Consider the following 23493-nt stretch of genomic DNA (forward strand, 5'->3'; position numbering starts at 1 on the left):
TTTCACATTATTTTCACTAAAGTACAAATTAGATGATTAACTGTAACTTTAGCAAAGTACATCTAAAACTAGAAGTAGCATGCCAAAAGACCTTGGTTTGTGTGTATCACTTAGAATATGTGTATTATATATAAACCAACAGAAGCAGCAGGCTACAATTCCCCCGTGGTGGGAATTTTTCAAATACAATATGAAACATGTTAAAACCTGTTTCAGAAAGTTTTTATTCTGTCTACCAAGCAACACTATTCAGGAAGAGGTTATAGAAGTTGTTCTGCAGAGGTTTTTGGCTTCCGCACCTCTGAGATTATACTGTTTATTGCTAAGAAGCATGTGTGAAAATCCCCTACTCTGGGCCACATGATGGCGCTTTTAGCTCTGTCAGCATTAACCATTCACCCCAATTTCATCTTTTAAATCAAAATTTGATTCTAAACATTTGTCCTTCCTTCTCAGCTTTAACTCCTGATTTTTTAATGTTACAATTCAAGAAATTTTCCTCCTTCAGCGACGTCAGAGCCTACAGTCAACCAAACAGGATTTATAAATGTAACTATATGACTACCTAAACGAGCATACTGTCTCAGAGGAACAAAACTGTATGTGGTCTGTTTCTGGCCACCAAGTGGGTGAAAAATTTCTAACTCACAACGTAAGAAGCATCATATTGCGTCATGGTCAGTGTTTTGTCTCTGACAGAGCATCAGGAGACATTTTGTGTAAAGCACTGCTGTTATTCATGACATTAAAGATAAACTCCAGATATTTTTACCTTAATAACAAAAACGAAGGACTATAAAACCTCTAAGACCCTTTTTGACTCCAAAGGCTCAACAGAAGTATGGAGCTAGAATTCATGAATTTGTCTAAGTTTTTCTGAAATTGATTTATACGTTTTTACCAATGAGGTAGTGAGTTTATTATGGTACAACATAGTATCTTATAAATTTGTCTTATAGTAAATTTTACTATAGGTTTTAGTATTTTAGAATCTGGGGAATAAATTTATATTAGCTTTCACAATAATGTAAAAAAAAACAAATTGAGTCAAATTGTCAAATTGAATATTCTATTTCCAAATGGTATGTAAGACCATGGTGGCCCTAAAGATGTAAACTTCAAGTTGTTCTGGACATACTATAAAATATAAAATATTCTTGGTTTTTCTTCATAATTTAAAAACTTTAATTCAATCCTTTATCAGTCTTTATCTTTTACAGACTGAAAAGTTCAAATTTATTTAGCCAGTAATTTGTATTCTAATACTGTATTCTGTACTCTTAAATGAGACAGACTTCTCTACAAGGTAGTATAAATTTCCCTAGGCTTATACTGATCATTTTAATTTTCATCATTTTTATCAATGAGACATTTCCTTATCTAGAAAACTTTCACTATAGCAGCACTGACTGACTTAGAATTGTAAAACATTAGAACTAAAGGGAACTAAGGTTAAATGCAACTTTCTACTTACAAATGAGGAAAATAAGATTCAGCGCTGGTAACAGACTTTCTTACAGCAAAACAACTAAAAATCTAAGCTAGATCCAAAAAAACAGTGCTCTTAAAACTACAGATCGGGGGCTTCCCTGGTGGCACAGTGGTTAAGAATCCGCCTGCCAATGCAGGGGACATGGGTTCTAACCCTGGTCTGGGAAGATCCCACATGCTGCGAAGCAACTAAGCCCATGCGCCACAGCTACTGAGCCTGTGCTCTAGAGCCCGCAAGCCACAACTACTGAGCCTGCATGCCACAACCACTGAAGCCGGTGCGCCTAGAGCTCGTGCTCCACAATAAGAAGCCCTCTCACTGCAATGAAGAGCATCCCCCACTCGCCACAACTAGAGAAAGCCCACGTGCAGCAAAGACCAAATGCAGCCAAACATAAAATAAATAAAATAAATTTATAAAAACAAACAAACAAACAAAAACTACAGACCAGGACCAACCAATTAAGGGGGTTGCTACCAGCATTTCAAAAAAGCAACAGAGTAGAAAATATCAGAGGCTTTTCATGTAGTGAGGATAAAAACTGTTTCCTAAAACTTTTGCTTCAGTTCTATGTATGTGTTGGATAATGTAAAATGCATTTATTGGAGTGGTCAAAAATTTTGGAAATCATTCATGGATACAGAGAACAAATGTCGATGAAATAGGTGAAGGGTAGATTAAGAGGTACAAACCTCCAGTTATAAAATAAAGAAGCCACAGAGATGTAAAGTACAGCATGAGGAATATGTTCAATAATATTGTAATAACTTTGTATGGGGACAGATGGTTAATAGACTTATTGTGGTGATCATTCCATAACATATGGAAATGTCAAATCACCATGTAGTATACCTGAAACTAATGTAATACTATATGTCAACTATATTTCAATTAAAGAAAGATTTTGGAAGTCATTACAATAAAATAACTAATTCTGTGAGTGAATTTTAAAATTTTTTCTTATTTTTAAATTATAATAAAAATAGTACTTAATATTAATAAAATTATAACTTAACATTATGATGGTGACATAGATTATTTATTACACCTCACTCTAAGCTAATAAAAATGTCTCTGCATTAAATACTTAATGCTGCCATCTAAAAAAAAGCCATTTTTCCCCTTTAAAAGAAGATAGGTTATGAATGTTATACCCCATACTATATGTGAACAGACTTTCTTTAAAATACCACATTTCTGTAGAGCTTATATGCACAATAGCTAGACAAGCTTTTTAAACGAATACTGAATTCCAGAATTCTGATCATTAGCACACATAAAAATATCAAACATCCTCTGTGAAAACACAGTGACCTCTAGTGGATTAGATAAACTGACATAATCGTTGCCCCTAAGAATTTAGAAATTAAGGTAACACTGATGCATCCAGATATGAAAAATATTGACATGGTTATTATATACAGACAAGTATTATACGTAAATAAGGGCTATAGTTACACTATGTACAATGTGACAATTGTATATTTATAGATTACTCACTGGTTACTTCCAATCAAGAGGAATATGACGAAAGAATCCTAGCCTTGTTCAGAATCTATCACTAGCTTAAGAAATACACTTAATCTTTCTGAGCTTGTTTGATAATAAGGTTGGATTAAATTTTCTCTAAGGACCCTTTCAATTCTTTCATTATGATCCTCTCTTTAATTCATCTTGCACACCAATGCCAGACTAAATTTTATTCAAAAACACTTGATATCTCCCCAGCACTTGAGGATATACCAAACTTAGTTTGGCTCCTTGATACGTATCATTATTTTCTATTATTTTCCCCAAACATATCCCTTATTTCAAGTGAGCTAATGTTCTCACTATCTACTTCCAATACCAGCCTATTCCTATGAGTTTATTTTCTCACCTCTGCTTACAGTTTTTCATTACGCAATGCTTTATCCTCACTAACTTACATTACAGGTCCCCATTAGAATAAGTACAAACTTGTTTCACTCATGTGTATTTGTTTTGTCTTCCCAATGAGATTTAAATTTAAATTCACAGGTTGGTTTTTACACGTGTAGCCTGCTGGGTAGTAAGAGCATGCTATACACTTTAAATGTAAATTAAATTGATTAGTTTAGGGAAACCAAGGTCATTTTCGTCTTTCTTTTTTAAGTGAGGTAAGAAAGGGCATAGAGATAAGGGAAAATTTCAAGAATCACAAATATAAAATGACAGAGCTTCCTGTTTGGGGAAAAAGTAGGCATTCTGAAGACAGCATGGTAAGATTTTGGGAAAAGGTTAGAGGGAAGAACTGTTTTAAATTAGCTGAAGGAAGTACCAATAACTATATCTGAAGAAAATAGAGATGACAGCAAAGGTGCTTTGATAAATGGTTTTGAAGCAGATATGAGTATGGGCTAAATGAGAGAGCTAACTTCAAGAAGTAGAGATCTCTGGAAGCAAAGTTAAGAACTCAAGGAAACACCGGTCTTAACACTGGGAAATGGAATATGTCACTGTCATTAGGACTGAGGAGGTAATGGGCAGCGCTGGTGAAAGAAATGTTAAGAAAAGAGAAAAAGTGATAGTTAGAAAGGTGCTCTTAGCTTCCCAGTCACTTTGGACAATGCTACAATCTTTTATCCTCCAAACAAGAAAGTTGGATAGGCTGGTAGAGAAATGATGAGCAATTTAGTCTTCATTATGTTGAATTCAATTAACAAAGGCCATACTGTAGTATATTTTACATATTCTGAACCACACAGAATTGGAGCAGCAGGCAAAGGTGTCTGCAAACAAAGGTACTGTCATCAGTAAAATTAATGCTAGTTGAACATACAGTAGTGTCATGTTACTTGTGTATCAAATAAGACTTTAAGTTTATTTAGCATAGATCCTATTTTACCCCAAATACACTGCCTTGTGTTGTTATAATATTCTCTATCAAACATGAATTACTTGAGACATTATCTCATTAATTTAAGCCTTTGTTTGGAATTTCTAGACAATACAGTTCAGTTACATAACAATAATTTTTGTTACCTTCTTAATATTATGTAAATTTCCCCTCAGTAATAAATTCTCTTTCAAATTCAGCAACTAATAAAATGTTATAAATGTTTAAACATTTCTCAAAAGGCAAAATCCCAGGAATGTCTATAAACTTTTTTGCTAAAAATGACTCTTTAAATTGGCTTTTAAATTTATATTGTACCGATTTTTAATACAGATTAAATGAATTAGTAACCTGAATTTTTAACATTAGTATATAGTTTCCTAACAAAAAAGTGAGTTCAGTTGGATCCCAAAATCCAGTACCTTCTGAAAAAATTTATAATTCTTATCCCAGGATTATATTAATAGAATTAATACAAATAACCATCACAATTAATAGAAATAACCATCACAATCTGAAGCAAAGTTCAGATTTTGTGCTTAAAGCTAAAACAGCAAACACATAACATTTGTATGTATTAATTTTCTGATTTTAAGTGTAAAATCCTCAAAAGCTCTGCTTGAAATATAACCATTTCCCCCAAATTAAAATGTGTACAGTAAATGCATTCCAAAGAAAACTATACCTACTTTTTGCATATCTCAAAAAATAGAAAGAAATTATTAGAATTTATGAACAAATGTATACATAATGAATTTAAATTACCTTTCTTCTTCTCGAACCCACACTGGAGTTTTAGGAATTTGTGCTTCGAAAAACTTAGATGCTTTATAACAAAAATTGCTGCAAAAACACTGAAAAGAACATTTTAAAACCAGCAAATTATTTTTTTCTTATTGTGAAATACAACTTATGTACAGAAGAGAATATAAAACATAAATATGTAGTTCACAGAAAAAAACAAAGACCCATGCATCTACCACCCAAGGTAAGAAGTAAGATTTAGTACCTTTGAAGGCTTCTATGTATCCCTCTCAGATGGTATCACTCTCCACTTTCCCCAGAGGTAACCACTATTATAAATTTTGTGTTATTCATTCTTTTGCTTTCTTTTAGTGTTGCTACTTACATACATATCCTATAAAATATATCACTCGGCTTTGCCTATTTTTTTTAATTTTTAAATTTTTTTATTTTTTGGCTGTGCGCGGGCTTTCTCTAGTTGTGGCGAGCGGGGGCTACTCTTCGTTGCGGCGCACGGGTTTCTCATTGCGGTGGCTTCTCTTGTTGCGGAGCGCGGGCTCTAGACACGAGGGGTTTAGTAGTTGCAGCTTGTGGGCCCTAGAGCTCAGGCTCAGTAGTTGTGGCACACAGGCTTAGCTGCTCTGAGGCATGTGGGATCTTCCTGGACCAGGGATCGAACCCTGTCCCCTGGATTGGCAGGCGGATTCTTTTCCACCGCGCCACCAGGGAAGCCCGGTTTTGCCTATTTTTAAACTTTGTCTAAATGGAATCATATTGCTATGTATTCTTGTATTCTTCTGTTCTACATTATGTTTTTAAGACTCATTTGTGTAGCTATAGCTTATTCATTTACACTGTGTATTATATTCCATTGCCTAAGTATACTGCCTTTTAGTTACGATTTAAGGACAGTTGAGTTGTTTGTAATTTTTTGTATTACAATGTTACTATGAACCTTTTTTTAATAAAAATTTTTAAATTAAAAAAATTGTGGTATAATACACAAAATTTACCATCTTAAGCATTTTTAAGTATATAGTTCAGTGGCATTAAGTACCTTCTTACTGTTTTGCAACCATCACCATCATCCAGCTCCAGAACTCTTTTCATCTTGCAAAACTGAAACTCCACACCCATTAAACCATAACTCCCCATTTCCACCTCCTCTGACAAAAACCATCCTACTTTCTGTCTCTATAAATTTGACTATTCTAATTACCTCATATAAGTAGAACCATATAATATTTTTCTTTTTGTGCTGGCTTATCTCACTTAGGATAACGTCTTCAAAGTACATTCAGTTGTAGCTTGTGTCAGAATTTCCTTCCTTTTTAAGGTCAAATAATTATTCCATTCTATTTATGTACCACATTTTGTTTATCTTACTAGGAACATTTATACACATACATACTTGTGCATATGGGCAAGGATTTATACCAAAGAATAGAAAGAATGGTCACAAAGAATGTGTAAATTTGACTTTGCCAAACAGCTGCTCAAAAAGGTTGTACCAATTTTTATTTGACTAGCAGTATAAAGAGTCACTAATGCTGTCAGATTTTTTAAATTTTGCTAATTTGGGGACTGTAAAAATGTAACTCAATGTGTTTTCATTTGCTATTTTCCTGATTACTGAAAAGGCTGAAATTTTTTTTTTAAATTTATTTATTTATTATTTATTTTTGGCTGCATTGGGTCTTATGCTGAGCGCGGGCTTTCTCTAGTTGTGGCGAGCGGGGGCCATTCCTTGCTGCGGTGCACAGGCTTCTCATTGCGGTGGCCTCTCCTGCCGTGGAGCACGGGCTCCAGGCACGCGGACACCAGCAGTTGTGGCACACGGGCTCAGCAGCCGTGGCTTGTGGGCTCCAGAGCACAGGCTCAGTAGTTGTGGCACACGGGCCCAGCCACTCACAGCACGTGGAATCCTCCCGGACAAGGGGTCGAACCTGTGTCCCCTGCATTGGCAGGCAGGCCCCCAACCACTGTGCCACCAGGGAAGCCCAAGGCTGAGCATCTTTTCATATATTCATTAGCCATTCAAGTTCCTTCCGTAAAATTTTTTTAATTAAGTTTTTCTTTTTCTTATAGATGTGTACTCTGGTTAGGAATCTACGGTCAGTTACATGTGAGAAATATAACTTCTCCTGATTTGTAGCTTATCTTTTCACTCTCTCTCTCTTTTTTTTTTTTTTGCGGTACGCGGGCCTCTCACTGTTGTGGCCTCTTCCATTGCGGAGCACAGGCTCCGGACGCACAGGCTCAGCGGCCATGGCTCACAGGCCTAGCCGCTCCGCGGCATGTGGGATCTTCCCGGACCGGGGCACGAACCCGTGTCCCCTGCATCGGCAGGTGGACTCTCAACCACTGCGCCACCAGGGAAGCCCTTCACTCTCTTTTTAAAGAAACTTTTAATGAGCAAATGTTTTCTATTTTAATGTAAAAAAAAGTATCAATTTTTCCTCTATGGTCTAAAATTTTCTATCTTATTTAAGAAATTCTCTCTAGTCCAAGTTTATAAAGATATTCTCTCATACTCTCTTTGAAAAAGCATCTCTTTTACATTTAGGTCCTTAATCTACCTAAAATTGATCTTTGTATGTACACTGAAATAGGTGTCAGTTTTCATTATTTCCATATGGATAACTAATCACGCCAGTACAATTTATTAAAAAAAAAATCCATCCTTGGGCTTCCTTGGTGGTGCAGTGGTTGAGAATCTGCCTGCCAATGCAGGGGACAAGCGTTCGAGCCCTGGTCTGGGAAGATCCCACATGCCGTGGAGCAGCTGGGTCCCTGAGCCACAACTACTGAGCCTGCGCTCCACAACAAGACAGGCCGCGATAGCGAGAGGCCCGCGCACCGCGATGAAGAGTGGCCCCCGCTCGCCACAACTAGAGAAAGCCCTTGCACAGAAATGAAGACCCAACAGAGCCATAAATAAATACATAAATAAAAATTAAAAAAAAAAAATCCATCCCTTCTCCACTGATCTAAAATAATCCTGATGTCATATGTCCAGTGTCTACATAAGTAGTGAGTCTGTTTCTGGCTCTCTATTCTGTCCTATGATTCACTCGCCTGAATTTGTGCCAATGTGCACTTTTAATTTTTAAAAGTTCATATATTAAGTAAAGTGTAAGCAGAGTTTTTTTTTTAACACCTTGAATGAAATATTTATAAATGAAAAACTTTTAACATGGCTATTTTCTAAAAGGCAAGATTTTAAACAGATATTTTTAGAATTCCATTTAGTATAATATTAAAAATTAACTGCCACATTGAAAATAGCCTTTAAACTTACCTTTCTTTCAGTAATATCATAGACTTTATTGGTTTTGGTAGAAATTTTATATTTCTGTTTTGGTACCTAAAGAAAAGAATGTATAGCTTACAGAAGAATTCAAATAATAAACATGAACTTTACAGTTAACAAGAGTAAGTCATCTACATATCACATCTTTGGCTAACCCACATCATTAGTTCAAGACCTCAGTTTCACTTATTGTTCCTTCTACACAGTATTTTGCTAAATATAAAAATTAAAAGTCTACATGTTAAAAAAAAGTAGTTACTTACAATTCCTAGCTTCTTCTGACATAAGGGATAGCCGCAGAGTTTGATAATAGAACGCTCATCCACGACATCACTATAATGAGCAGGTGTGATGAACTTCCCCTATAAAGAAATGAGAGGGGCATTTCCCCCACCAGATTATTGGAAAAGTTTATTTATCAGCTCTTTAAGCCTTACCGATCTCATCTGAAAACACAGGGATCATAACAGTACCTATCTCATAGGTTTGATGTTAGAGTCAGAAGAGAAAATAAAGGAAAAGTACTAAAAAAAAGTGCTTCTTGACACATACTAAGTACTCAGAAAATGTTAGCTATTATTAAAAAAAAACAAACAAAAAACAAAAACAACCCACAAAGCCCAAAAAATTTCTGCCATGGTAGACTATGCATCCTTGCAGATTATACAATTCATGAAATAGTTCTGAGGCAGGAGGAAGAAGTGATGCTATAGTGACTGCTATACCAAAGGAAAATATTGATAGTATATTTTATTTTTAAAAAGTATTACTTGGGACTTCCCTGGTGGCGCAGTGGTTAAGAATCTGCCTGCCAATGCAGGGGACACCAGTTCGAGCCCTGGCCCAGGAAGATCCCACATGCCACGGAGCAAGTAAGCCCATGAGCCACAACTACTGAAGCCCGCGCGCCTAGAGCCCGTGCTCCGCAACAAGAGAAGCCAGTGCACCATAACGAAGAGCAGCCCCCCGCTCGCTGCAACTAGAGAAAGCCCGTGTGCAGCAACGAAGACCCAATGCAGCCCAAAACAATTAAATAATAATAATAAAAAGTATTACTCAAAATTAAACCAAATAAAATAATAAGATATAATTTTACCTATTTCTTAAAGCACAATCTGAAAAACAAAGTATACTAAAAGTGTCATTGTGACTCCTGAACAAATTTTTGTGCAAAATCTTCTATCTTCTGAAAAAACTGTACAGAACAGTGAGGTGATAGTTATAAGATAATACCAAATATTTTCCTTTGACATTTTCATGTTCAAATAACCTCAGTTCTTGAGACAAACCAACATTTCTGGTCTGTCTTTGTCTTTAAAGTCATCAAGTATGGAGATCCTGATGCAGTTACCTATATGAATTTAAATATTGTCATATTTATATGCCTCTTGTTTAGGAAAATCTCTAAGCCACACTAAGAATTATTTCTGCAATAAAAGTTCTGAGCTTTAATTTTCCATTTCTTTTTTCTCTTAAGGATTATGAGGATATAACAGATATTTCCATTCAAGTTTTTAATGCAATAAGCCATGAAAAACAAAAAAAAGTTTTTTAATGCAGATGATAATTCTCTTATGTGTTAAACTATAAACGGTCTATATTTCAGGTTTTTAAAATATCAAAATTAATGAAATTACATTAACAAAAATAATGATCTTCCATTACTAAAATAGGATAACATACAGAATATGAAAAGTGACGTGGGGATCAGCAGTGCAAAGCAATGAAAATCAGGTGAGATTAGCAGACTGGTTAAAAGAACTAGCACGAAGCGGTAAAATATGCATGTTATCTCTCTTCAGTGCATTTTAAAGTCACTATAAAACAAGGAATGCATAATAGTTGATTATTTTTAAATGCATAAATTCTATAGCATGTAGCTGACAACAGACTCAAAGATTTCAATAATGCAAAGGAGTTTCACATTACACATATTTAAAGATCTTATACTACAAAAGTAATAATTTATCAACACATACACACTCCCTTAGGAATTCTTCTGTAATATTCTCTTCTAAAAGCTGTTCAACCATACGCAGAGCTTTTCTCTCAAACTCAATCTTCTTTCTGACAACTGCTTCTAGTTCGGCTTTCCTAAAATTAAAAATATATATTTTTAATTTAAAGGTTATTCTACTTATAAGTTTTAGCATAGCTAATTTTCTATATTTTAAAATACAACACTAACAACTTACTATTTTGCTATTTAAGTTAAATGTATATTTTTATTTTTTTTTATTTATTTATTTTTTGGCGGTACGCGGGCCTGTCACTGTTGTGGCCTCTCCCGTTGCGGAGCACAGGCTCCGGACGCGCAGGCTCAGCGGCCATGGCTCACGGGCCCAGCCGCTCCGCGGCATGTGGGATCTTCCCGGACCGGGGCATGAACCTGTATCCCCTGCATCAGCAGGCGGACTCTCAACCACTGCGCCACCAGGGAAGCCCTAAATGTATATCTTTAAATGCTGTTTCTTTTGATCCAATACATTTCAAAAAGGAAACAAGCTACTTGTTACACTGCACACATTGATATCTGCCATAACAACAGGATTATTTGACTTCCAGAGCTCAGAGGACAAGGAAGAACTTAGAGTCTCCTACAGAAAAGAAAATGAGGGGAAATCTTTTTGCCAGTTAGGGTTTATACTCTATCACTCCTGTGTGTACCTAAAAATGGAGGTTTTCCCCCCAAAGTCGTTAGAAATCAGAAGTGACTGCAGAGGTAAAAGAGGATTTCGGCTGTTCTTATAAGTAAAAATTTCTCTGTGCTAATTCTCAAAAGTTAAGTAGTGGCTGGCCCAGTTTGACAGGACAGAGTCATATTTGCAAAGAAGTATTTACTTACTTTTGTTGTAAAGTCTTATTAAATAACTATATTGATATGACTATATAGTTTAGGAAAACAACAATCTTCCTAGGAGGGCTGGACCTTATCCTGGCACCAGTGGGACTCTGTCAGCCTTTGCTGGCCCCATGAATACATATCATGAATATAAAAGCAGAGGCTATCTGATCAAACAATGGCCCTAGGACAGTGGTTCTCAAGTCTAGCTGCACTTTAGGATCATCTGATGAGATTTTTTAAAAAGATACCATACTTAGGTCCCACTGCAGGCTAATTAAATCACAATCTTTGAGGATGGGGCCTGGTTACTGGTGTTTTCTTAAGTGTTCCAGATAATCTTAGCGTGTAACAGGGTTGAGAACCACTGCCATGGGACCGAAGATACCAACTGTCTTGGTGACTTATTTGCTCCTTTCCTACACTAGTTTCTATTTGCCTACCAGAACAACCTTTGCTGCCCTCTTGGACATTGACTAGGCTCTCATACCTGGACCTAGAATGTACTCACCTTTTCTCCCTTCCTTCACTGACTTCCAAGACTTTTAGACCCTAGTTCCTGGCCTGGAGCAATATGTCTTACAAAAACAATTTGGAGAAATGACACAAGATTGCCAGCTGGGGACAAATAGGGACATTAAAACAAGAAGAAACTTGCAATTAACACCTGTTCTCCCACCATTTCATAAAGACCAATCTTACATCAAATATGTAAAAAAGACATGGACAGAGATTAAAAGACAGTTCTTTGTATTGAATATATATATTCAGCTTTATGACGAACATTATTTTATTTTTCTCATTTTGCTGCCTACCACTAAAAGCTATGTCATATACTAAGATCAGAACAGAATGTACATTAGGAGTTGCTAACTTAAGCAGTTAATTACCTCAACCTGCAGGAACAGCCGCACTCCTCTTAACTGATGGATACCTACAGCTGTTTCCCATGGATAGCCCTGTCTCACTGCTGCCCTCTAACCCAATGACAGGTAGTGCTGTGTATGTCAGTGGTTCTCAAACTTTTTGGTTTCAGTTTTCCGTTATACTCTTAGCTTTCGCTTATATAGATTATATCTGTTGATATTTACCATGCTAGGACTAAAGGTGAGAAAAATTTCAAGCATTCATTTATTAATTCATTTAATAGGAATGCACCATTACATGTTAACATATTTTTTAGAATATTATTTATTTTTGGCTGCACTGGGCCTTTGTTGCTGTGCACAGGCTTCTGTAGTTGTGGCACATGGGCTTAGTAGTTGTGGCTTGCAGGCTCTAGAGCACAGGCTCAGTAGTTGTGCACGGGCTTAGTTGCTCCGCGGCATGTGAGATCTTCCCGGACCAGGGCTTGAACCTGTGTCCTCTGCATTGGCAGGTGGGTTCTTAACCACTGAGCCACCAAGGAAGCGCTTAACACATTTTTAAATGAAAAATTTATTGTGAAGAGCGGAACTGTTTTATATTTTTGCAAAGCTCTTTAATTTCCGGCTTAATACTATTCACCTGGATTGAATGTAGAAGTATTTTTCAGTTGGAATAAATTTATGAAGGATCACTCCTTTCAACAACTAGTTGGCTACCCCAAGGATTTTTAATTGTTTCATCATCCTGGGTGATCTGCTCAAAATACATTTCAGCTTATCTGTATTCTTCAAATCGTAGTGCTTAGAATAAAATATAATCTCCTCAAGCTTGTGGTCAGATCCATGTTGAAGAGAGTTGCAAATTACATTACCATTATTAACTAAACTTTACTTTTGTATTTGGTTGGCCAAAAGGTTTGTTAGGTTTTTTCCATAAGATGGCTCTAGTAGCACTTAGTTGTCTTTAACTTCATTCGAAACAATTTTGTTAGATTGTGACAGCTGTCATATCAGCATACATAAAACTTATCAAAATTGGTGAATTTTTGTGTAGCCATTTTAACATTGAAGATGGAAGAAAAAAGCAACATTTTTGGCATATTATGTTTTATTATTTCAAGAAAGGTAAAAACACAACTGAAACGCAAAAAAAGATTTGTGCAGTGTATGGAGAAGGTGCTGAGACTGATCGAACATGTCAAAAGTGGTTTGAGAAGTTTCATGGTAGAGATTTCTCACTGGATGATGCTCCACAGTTGGGTGGACCAGTTGAAGTTGACAACAATCAAATCGAAACAATAACTGAGAACAATCAACATTATACCATGCGGGAGATAGAAGATACACTCAAAATATCCAAATCAAGCCCTGAAAATCATTTGCACCAGCTTGGTTATGTGAATTGCTTTGATGTTCGGGTTCCACATAAGTTAAGTGAAAAAAACCTTCCTGACCAGAACTTCCCTGGTGGCGCAGTGGTTAAGAATCCACCTGCCAATGCAGGGGACACAGGTTCGAGCCCTTGGTCCAGGAAGATCCCACATGCTGCGCAGCAACTAAGCCTGTGCACCACAACTACTGAGCCTGCGCTCTATAGCCCGCAAGCCACAACTATTGAAGCCTGTGCACCGAGAGCCCGTGCTCCACAACAAGAGAAGCCACTGCAACGAGCAGCCCGCGCACCGCAGCGAAGAGTAGCCTCTGCTCACTGCAGTTAGAGGAAGGCCGCACGCAGCAATGAAGACCCAAAGCAGCCAAAAATAAATAATTTTTAAAAAAACATAAAAAACCCTTCAAAAAAACAAAAAAAAACCCCCTTCTTGACTGTATTTCCGCATGAGATTCTCAACTGAAACGTAATGAAAACATTCTGTTTTTAAAACAAACTGTGATGAGCAATGAAAAGTGGATACTGTACAACAACGTGGAATGGAAGAGATCATGGGACAAGTGAAATGAAACCACCACCAACCATACCAAAGGCCGGTCTTCATCCAAAGAAGGTGATGTTGTGTATATGGTGGGATTGGAAGGGAGTCATCTATTATGAGCTCCTTCCAGAAAACCAAACAATTAATTCCAACAAGTACCGCTCCCAATTAGACCAACTGAAAGCAGCATTCAACGAAAAGTGTCCGGAATTAGCCAACAGAAAACTCATCATCTTTCATCAGGATAACACAAGACAGCATGTTTCTTTGATGACCAAGCAAAAACTGTTACAGCTCGGCTGGGAAGTTCTGATTCATCCACCCAATTCACCAGACATTTCACCTTTGGATTTCCATTTATTTCAGTCTTTACAAAGTTCTCTTAATGGAAAAAATTTCAATTCCCTGGAAGACTGTAAAAGGCACCTGGAACAGTTCTTTGCTCAAAAAGATAAAAAGTTTTGGTAAGATGGAATTATGAAGTTGCCTAAAAATGGCAGAAGGTAGTGGAACAAAAGGGTGAATACAATGTTCAATAAAGTTCTTGGTGAAAATGAAAAATGTGTCTTTTATTTTTACTTAAAAAACTGAAGGCACTTTTTGGGCCACCCAATAATATTTCCTAAAGCCAAGTCAGTATAATCATGCTGCTCCACAGGAGAATACTCTTCAAAACAGATCTCAAATTCATCTGATTTCTCCACTCCCAAATGATCACTATCCCTAACATCTTACAACTTTTAAAACTTAAATTCTACTACTTTATTAAAGTTTTCCCATTTGCACTTAGAAAATATGAATTTCTCACCATGGCCTACTAGGTACTGTTTGAATGGAACCCGCCTCTAACCTTTTCCTATGCTGCTTTCTTCCTTTGCTCAGAATGCTGCATACCACCCTCAGCATCTCTCCTTTTTTTAAAATGACTAAGCTTTTTCTTGTCACACATATTGCCACTTCTGGCTGGAGGTCTCGCCTCACTACTCTTGGTCTGGTAAATGCCTACTTAGCCTTCAGGTCTTAGTTTAATTATTACTTTCTTGGAGAAGCCTTTCCCTGAAAATCTACCACCCTTCCTGCCAACCTCCAGCTTTACTGGACCCCTGTTTTTAGTTCCTCCATCACAGTCTTTTCCTTTATAGCACTTATCATAATTTGTACTTATGTATTTATTTGTGATAATTTAATTGGTATTTCTCTGTTCCACTAGACAGGAACTGTGTGTATTCTGTTCAAAATCATATCCTCAGGGCTTCTGAAACCATACAACTTCCAGAGGAGAACATAGTCAGAATAGTCTGACATAAAACTCAGCAATATTTTTTTGTATCTGTCTCCTAAGGCTAAGGAAGCAAAAGCAAGAATAAACAAACAGGACCTAATTAAACTTAAAAGCTTTTGCACAGCAAAGGAAGCCACCCATAAAACGAAAAGACAACCTACTGAATGGGAGAAAATATTTGCAAATGATATGACCAATAAGGGGTTAATACCCAAAATATATAAACAGCTGATACAACTCAATATAAAAACAAACAAACAACCCAATTAAAAAATGGTCAGAAGACCTGAATAGACACTTTCCCAAGGATATATACATGGCCAACAGAAACATGAAAAACTGCTCAACACTGCTAATCATCAGAGAAATGCAAATCAAAACCACAATGAGCTATCACCTCACACCTATCAGAATGGCTATCATCAAAAAGTCTACAAATAACAAATGCTGGCGAGGATGTGGAGAAAAGGAATCCCTCCTATACTGTTGGTGGGAATGTAAATTGGTACAGCCACTATGGAAAACAGTACAGAGGTTCCCTAAAAAACTGAAACTAGAACTACCATATGACCCAGCAACTCCACTCCTGGGTATATATCCGAAGAAAATTACAACACTAGTTTGAAAAGATACATGCCCCCCAATGTTCATAGCAGCATTATTTACAATAGCCAAGATATAGAAGCAACCTAAGTGTCTATCAACAGATGAATGGATAAAGAAGACGTGGTTTATACATGCCATGGAATACTACTCAGCCATAACAAAGAATGAAATTCTGCAATTTGCAACAATGTGGATGTACCAGAGGGTATCATGCTTAGTGGAGTAAGTCAGACAGAGAAAGACAAATATTATATGAAATCACTTATATAGAGGACAAACTAGTGGTTACCAGTGGGGAGACAGCAGGGGGAGGGGCAAGAGTGGGGTATGGGATTGAGAGATATAAACTGTGTATAAAATAAATAAGCAACAAGAAGGTATTGTACAGTACAGGGAAATTTAGCTATTATTTTGTAATAACTTTACATTGAGTGTAATCTACAAAAATATTTACTCTATGTTGTACATCTGAAACCAATATAATATTGTAAATCAACTATAGTTCAATTAAAAAAAATTTAAAAATCATATCCTCAGGGCCTAACACAAATCTGGCATGTCTTACATTCAGTAAATAATTTTTCAAAGAATGAGTAAATTAAGGCCAAAGCCAATACTTTATAAAATGATACCTTATAGATATGTATACTTTAATTATCCTCATAGACTATATCTAGTCTAAAAACCTTTTGTGACAGGAGATAAAGCCTTTTAAGGAGATGCCTATAAACAGTACAGGACAACTTTTTGCTGAAAATATGGACATGATGTAAACAAACAACAACAACAACAAAAAAGGTTTCTTGGAGTCTCTGGCATATAATGCAAAAAAAGGAGACTATGTGAAGAGATGAAAATAAGTACCTGGTTAATTCAGAAATGTTTATTCCCATTGACATCTTTCTACAGATATTCATACCTTCACCAGCAATCTAAAAGTGTCCATTGGACTTTCTTAAGGCATGGAGTAGGGAAAATAACAATCTATGTGAGAATTTATCGTACTTCCCAGATCTTCCCCTTCTCTCAAAATAATTTTCTCTGAGGTAGCACCCATTATTGTTTTTAAAAATGGTTCAATTAATGTGATTAACAGATAAGTGAAAGCAGCTGTATGATTAGTTCTCATACCTTTTAGAAGCGTCTTGTTTCAAGGCACTTGTCTGCTTAGTACCTACAATTAAAAGAAACAAAAAACAGTAGGTCAAGTCTACACAAACACACCAGGTTACAGGACAGATTCTTGCCCAAATAAACTGTAGACCATCTTTTCTTTTCCACACATTTCACTTCCAATCCTGTGTGAAAATCAAATGAAATGGGAAGGGAATCCAATTTGGTTTTGCAAACTAATTATTTTTCTTGGTTAAAATGTATCTCTCTCAGGATTGAATTTTTTCTTGTATCACAGTTGCATAGCTAAGCACTCCTGAAAGTCCGAGATCTGGGTATTTCTAGGGGTAACCGCTCTCCGTCCCCCTAAATGTTCGCTCCCGGGTAAAGAGGGGTCTGACACCTCAGAGAAACAGGGCACCAAAGCAGCAGCACATCTGGAAGAAGGACGAGTGCCTGAGTCGAAGTCAGCTGCACTAGCCCTACCGACGCTGCCCTGGTCACTTGCCCACTCTGGCGACCCCAGCTGCAGGCTCCCAGGACCTCTACTGCTCATTCCCTCAGAGCCAGGAGCACAGCCCATTCCGGGGGAAATCTCGGAACACTAGTGTAAAGAGGTGGGGGTCTGGCCGAAGGTCTTTCCCAGAAGGCCAGAGTTCGGCGGTGGGAATCTCTCGGCCTTCTCTGCAGCGAAGACCTCCTCCCCTGGGGCAACCTTTCGGGAGCGCCCCGCACGCCTCAGTCTGGAATTCTGTCGGGGACCAGTTCTCAGTTCCAAACGTGGGAACAGGCCCTTCTTCCTACCTGCGACGTTTCGGGAGGCGCGAGGACCCCGGGCCTCGCGGCCGGCAGAGAACGTCCCAATCCAGTCGGCCATGGAGAGCGTCGTCGACGTCGGAACCGGCCCAGGAGCCTTTCCCCCAAGACTCCGCCTCCCGTCGCGTAGCGCGGGGCGGGGCCAGCTGGGGCAGGGCGGGGCCGGGAAAGCGGCCTGCTCTGCCGCAGGAGGAGGAGGAAGAGGAGGAGGGCGAGAGGCCTGGCGGGTAAGTGGGCGTACCGGGGGTCCCGGGCGGCCGGGGCTCCCGGTGGACGGAGAGTTTCAGAGAACCCGGCGCCGCGGGCCGACCGCCCCCGCGAGGTCTGGGGCCCGAAGGCCGACGCAGGCGGGAACCAGGAGAAATGGCTTCCCTTGGATGCCGCCTGCACGCGCGCTGGGGTTTTATCCGCCCTGGAGCGCGCTGCCGTGAGGATACGGCAGACCCCCGCCCCTCCTGGCGGGGCGTGGAACGGGCCTTCCCTCCGGGGGAAACGATGGCCTCTGGGAACACAACGGTGTTGTCCTGAGGGCGGCCTGTTGCCTTGTCTCCGTGCGATACAGTGATTTCACTAGCTCGATTGATTATATTGGGGCGACTACATCTCGTACAAATGCCCCGGTCACACTTGCGGTGGAGGACATCTCAACTTTCACCCCCTCCGGGTGAGCTGTGTTGCACTCCATTTTCTGTTAAGTGGGACGTTAAAAAATAAAAAAATTCCCTGATGGTTAGAACTGATTTCAGGCCCACCTTTCGGAGAAAAAAAGACTGCCTTTTTAAGCCCTTGTAGTCCAAATTTGCGCTGCCTGTTGGGAGTGCACTAGAGGATTTTTTTTTCCTTGAGTTTATCTTTCAAAATTATGCTTCAAGGAAACTTAAAAGATGAAACAGGAGGCTTTTTTTTTTTTAATTTTCTTAGGCTAACATGCTAACTTTCAGTAAAACCATTTCAGGTTTAAAACTTTCCATTTTCTTTATTGTATTTATTAATGAGAATGAAACAGTTTATTAATATTTCAATATAGTATTACTGATAGTTAACAGTTTGTCTTATGTTAGTACATTTCAGCATCAAAACTAGGAAAAATAAGAAGGAATGGCTGTGGAGGAACTTCATTCCATAATAAAGAGATGTGTAAGTAATTTTTTCTTTTTCTTTTTTCTTTTTATGAAGTTAAATAATCTTTCAAAATATGGGCAGAGCACAGATTACTTTTAATTACATCTGCGGTCACTCAAATTGTTAATCTTCTTTAATCCTTGCTTTTTTTTTTTTTTTTTTTTTTTTTGCGGTACACGGGCCTCTCACTGTTGTGGCCTCTCCCGTTGCGGAGCACGGGCGCTGGCCGTGCAGGCTCAGCGGCCATGGCTCACGGGCCCAGCCGCTCCGCGGCAATGTGGGATCTTTCCAGAGCGGGGCGCGAACCCGTGTCCCCTACATCGGCAGGCGGTCTCTCAACCACTGTGCCACCAGGGAAGCCCCCTTGCTTTTTTTTGACCTATGAATAAATAGCATGAAGGCAGGAAGACAGATTGGAGTATGTCACTTGGAGAAATAATCTTTATAATTTTAGTACTGATCCTTCTCATAGATTTCTTTGGTACAGTGGATTTCAAGATGATTTATTAAAGTATTTTTAGGCTAATCCTAATTTTCATATATATGCTTATGTGCACCTTATCTAGAATTTAAACATTTCTTTTTTTAGAGAGAGAGAAAATAAGTAGTTATTGAATTTCCATTTGCCTAAAATTACTGTTTTTTTTGTTTATTTTGTTTTTGCCAGCAAATCCTAGAAGAGCGAGACTTTAAAGAGGAAGATTTTGGCCTGTTTCAGTTAGCAGGCCAAAGATGCATAGATGAAGGGCACATAGATCAGCTATTAGAAATTATTCAAAATGAAAAGAATAAGGTAAGTATAATCTTTGTATGTACTTTTCAGTCTTTACTAGGAGAATAGCCACATGATGCTATTATTCATCCATTTATTTTTTGCAGCAAACATTTAAAAATCAACTTAAATTTCCACAGTAGAAAACTGTGGAAAATAAAAAGGAATTAGGACTAATTATATACTTTAAGGTGCTTACAGTCTGGTGGAAGAGATAAACATGTAAAGAACTAGCAATAAGGAGGCAGAATAAACAGATACTTTACATCTGTTAACTCATTTAGCTTCTCCAGAATAAGTGTTATAGTTGAAATATAAGTAAAATGCTTTAGAGGAGTGGGGATTACTTCTGGTTTAGAGATCAAAGTGGTATTTGAATTAGCAATTTACATTGAGAAATATAAGTATCAGGCAGGCTACATATTCATTTTTGGTCATCAGCACATTCTTTTCCTTCAGCCAGGTGTATATGGGAAACCAAATATTAAGTAAGATCATATTTTGGGAGAGCTGGATGACCTTACTGGCCAATATCATCCAGCTACGATTGAGAAATCATTCTGCACAATGAGAAAGGATGTTTTTGGGATCAGAAACAGCTGGGACACAGTGTTGACAACACTGCCTAATTTTGTGTCTTTGAACCCCTCCCCCATCCCCACCCCTCTTCTTATATAAGGGAAGATTATCTTCTTTCCAGGAACATAATCGTTCTTCATTTATAGTCCTGTTTATTTATACAGAAGTTTTCTTTGTAGGGACTTCCTTGGCGGTCCAGTGGTTAAGACTCTGCACTTCCACTGCAGGGGGCGCAGGTTTGATCCTGCTCAGGGAACTCAGATCCCACATGGTATGCGGCATGGCCAAAAAAAAAAATTTTTTTCTTTCTTTGTTGATATCACAATCTAGTCATGCTGGCCTAGGATTATATCCAGGGCGCCTTGATTGTATTTAGGAGATTACTAAAACTTTTAAGTCATACATTGTTACAGAATCTCTTACTAGTTCAAAGGTCTTACCCCGTTTTATTTATAATTTTTTAAAATAAAAATTAGCACATTTTATTTAGTACATTTGGGTTTTTAAAAATTTTTTTTTAAATTTAATTAATTAATTAATTATTTTGGCTGTGTTCGGTCTTCATTTCTGTGCGAGGACCCTCCCTAGTTGCGGCGAGCTGGGGCCACTCTTCATCGCGGTGCACGGGCCTCTCACTGTTGCGGCCTCTCGTGTTGCGGAGCACAGGTGCCAGAGGTGCAGGCTCAGTAGCTGTGGCTCACGGGCCCAGTTGCTCCGCGGCATGTGGGATCTTCCCAAACCAGGGCTCGAACCTGTGTCCCCTGCATTGGCAGGCAGACTCCCAACCACTGCGCCACCAGGGAAACCCCCAGTACGTTTGTGTTTTGGTTTTTTTTTTTGGTTTTGTTTTTGTGTTGTTTTTTTTTTTTCCCCCCGGTACGCGGGCCTCTCTCTGTTGTGACCTCTCCCGTTGCGGAGCACAGGCCCCGGACGCGCAGGCTCAGCAGCCATGGCTCACGGTCCTAGCCGCTCCACAGCATGTGGGATCCTCCCGGACCGGGGCACGAACCCGTGTCCCCTGCATCGGCAGGTGGACTCTCAACCACTGCGCCACCAGGGAAGCCCAGTACATTTGTTTTTGATATGTGTTTATAATACCTTTGTAGCCCCAAATAAAATAAATTTAATGCTTTCTTTAACTCCTTGATTTTTCCCAATTGCATTCTCAGAGGATTATCTTTGAGAGTACCTTACTTTTAGCTAATAATAAAATTAATAAAAGCTAATAATATTTATTGAGATCTACTATGTGCCAGGTGCTGTCTTAGGTGCTTTACATCTTTTAACTCACTTAGTCTCTCCTGAATCCCGTGAGATAGGATTTTCTAGATAAGGGAAGAGTCACTGAATGATACGTGATGTGCACAAAAGTATCAGCTTTTATGTGGCATCGGGCATTCAGGCCTGTGTAGCCTGTTTGCAGAGCTCTTAACGATTCTGCTCTGCCTCTGGTTAGCACAGTGTAGACTTGCAAGGAAGTTTTAGAGTAGAAGAGAGAGGACTGATTGTGAGGGTGAGAGAGAGTGAGGTGACAAAGATGATGGGGTTTCTAGCCTCTGAGAAGACAATACATCCTGAACAGAAACAGGCAACTTAAGGAGGAGAGAAAGTTCCCTGGCAGAGGACAAATAAGTTGGCATTGTTTGGCAACGTTGAGTTTAAGATGCAGCAGGCAATCAAAAAGTAATGTTTAGAGCTCAGTAGAGAAATACAAGATTAAGATGTAGATTTGTGTGTCACTCTTTGAGATTAGGTGATTGTGATAGACTTAAGCATAGTGAGGCTTAGCCTTGATAGCTTGAGGATCACCTTTGCAATGTGGTCTTCTAAATTCAAAGGTTCAGATATTGATAAGGCAGAGTTTAAAACTGCACCTTAGGGCTTCCCTGGTGGCGCAGTGGTTGGGGGTCTGCCTGCCGATGCAGGGGACGCGGGCTCGTGCCCCGATCCCACGTGCCGCGGAGCGGCTGGGCCCGTGAGCCATGGCCGCTGAGCCTGTGCGTCCGGAGCCTCCGCAACGGAAGAGCCCGCGACAGTGAGAGGCCCGCGTAACGCAAAAAAACAAAACAAAACAAAACTGCACCTTAGTTTACTTGCAGATGACACAATCAAGATTGATCAAGATTTACTATTAATCTGCTTTGTGTAAAAAAATTTTTTTTAAAGTCACAGGAATGGTAGTTTGTCCTAAGACACTGCGGTGCAGGGGTTTTCAACATCAGCACTGTTGATATTTAGTAATTTGGAAAAATTATATGTGTTATAATAACATATAACATAAATTCCCGATTAGTAAAGACCTAAATATTAAAAGTCAGGCCACACAAAAGATAGAAGAAAACAAGACAAAATATCAGATCTTTGGAGAGAGGATAATTTGTCATGTTTAGGAGTAATAGACATCATTCAACCTGTATTTGTGGAACATCTGTTTGTAACAGGCCCTACTCTAGATGCTGGGAATAGATACAGTAATGAACAAAAATCAGTGCCCATATGGATCTTAAATTCTAGCAAAGACAGATAAATCATTTAGTAGGTTAGAAAGTGATAAATTCTATAGAGAATAATGCAGCATGGTTAGGGGGATGGTTTGTGTTGGGTGAAATTGCACAGAAATTTGAAGGAAGCAGAGACAGTCCCACAGTAAACTATGGGACTGTCTGGGTAAGAGTGTGCCAGGCAGAAGAAAAAACTAGTGCAAAAAGAATATTCAGAGAGATCAATGGAACTGTCTATCCCATTAGATAAAAAACATGATTGTTTTGCTATTTATTTTAAAAAAATCAATTTAAGCCTTCATTTTATGCCATGTTTCCAATGTAAATCTTACTGAATAAAAAGAACGGCAATACATATATGTGTGTGTGTATAAGTATATATGTGTATATATAAGTGTATGTGTATATGTATATGTAAGTATATGTGTGTATATATGTATTCTTTTCTAATTTAAATGACTGTTTATATATCTCAAGGGGAAAACTGTTTTAGACCTTAAAGCACTAGAAAAGGGACCAAAGAAAAAAAATCACTGTATTTTACCGTATAAAAAATTAGGACAATCAAAAAACCAAATGACAATTTTTCGTAAATACAGTGAAGTAAATATTAACATATAGGGACCTCATGCAGCTTGATAAGACAAACACTAAAAC

The 23493-nt window shown here is 38.3% G+C and overlaps 2 protein-coding genes across 3 annotated transcripts in view; one reads left to right on the top strand and one right to left on the bottom strand.

Annotated features, from left to right (window-relative positions):
• Window positions 1-5083: 5083 nt before the first annotated feature.
• Window positions 5084-17946, bottom strand: LOC114486216 (putative RNA polymerase II subunit B1 CTD phosphatase RPAP2). Its single transcript, XM_028489135.2, has 6 exons — window positions 17851-17946; window positions 17065-17107; window positions 10386-10500; window positions 8670-8768; window positions 8395-8460; window positions 5084-5203 (listed from the first exon to the last, which is right to left on the bottom strand). Exons 1-6 carry the CDS (start codon window positions 17921-17923, stop codon window positions 5111-5113), a joined length of 489 nt encoding a protein of 162 aa, XP_028344936.1. The 5' UTR covers window positions 17924-17946; the 3' UTR covers window positions 5084-5110.
• A 39-nt stretch (window positions 17947-17985) lies between these two features.
• GLMN (glomulin, FKBP associated protein) overlaps window positions 17986-23493 on the top strand; it is a 51391-nt gene continuing 45883 nt past the window's right edge. Inside the window, exons 1-3 of one of the 2 annotated variants that reach the window (XM_024119818.3) lie at window positions 17986-18089; window positions 18924-18999; window positions 19652-19777. In XM_024119818.3, coding sequence (XP_023975586.1) covers window positions 18961-18999; window positions 19652-19777 — 165 coding nt within the window. In that variant the 5' untranslated portion in view covers window positions 17986-18089; window positions 18924-18960. Of the gene's footprint in view, window positions 18090-18299; window positions 18527-18923; window positions 19000-19651; window positions 19778-23493 lie in introns of those variants that run through there. The other variant, XM_024119819.3, reaches the window with a different exon arrangement.

The sequence above is a fragment of the Physeter macrocephalus genome, chromosome 4 (genome assembly GCF_002837175.3).
Source record: "Physeter macrocephalus isolate SW-GA chromosome 4, ASM283717v5, whole genome shotgun sequence".
Lineage (NCBI taxonomy): Eukaryota > Metazoa > Chordata > Mammalia > Artiodactyla > Physeteridae > Physeter > Physeter macrocephalus.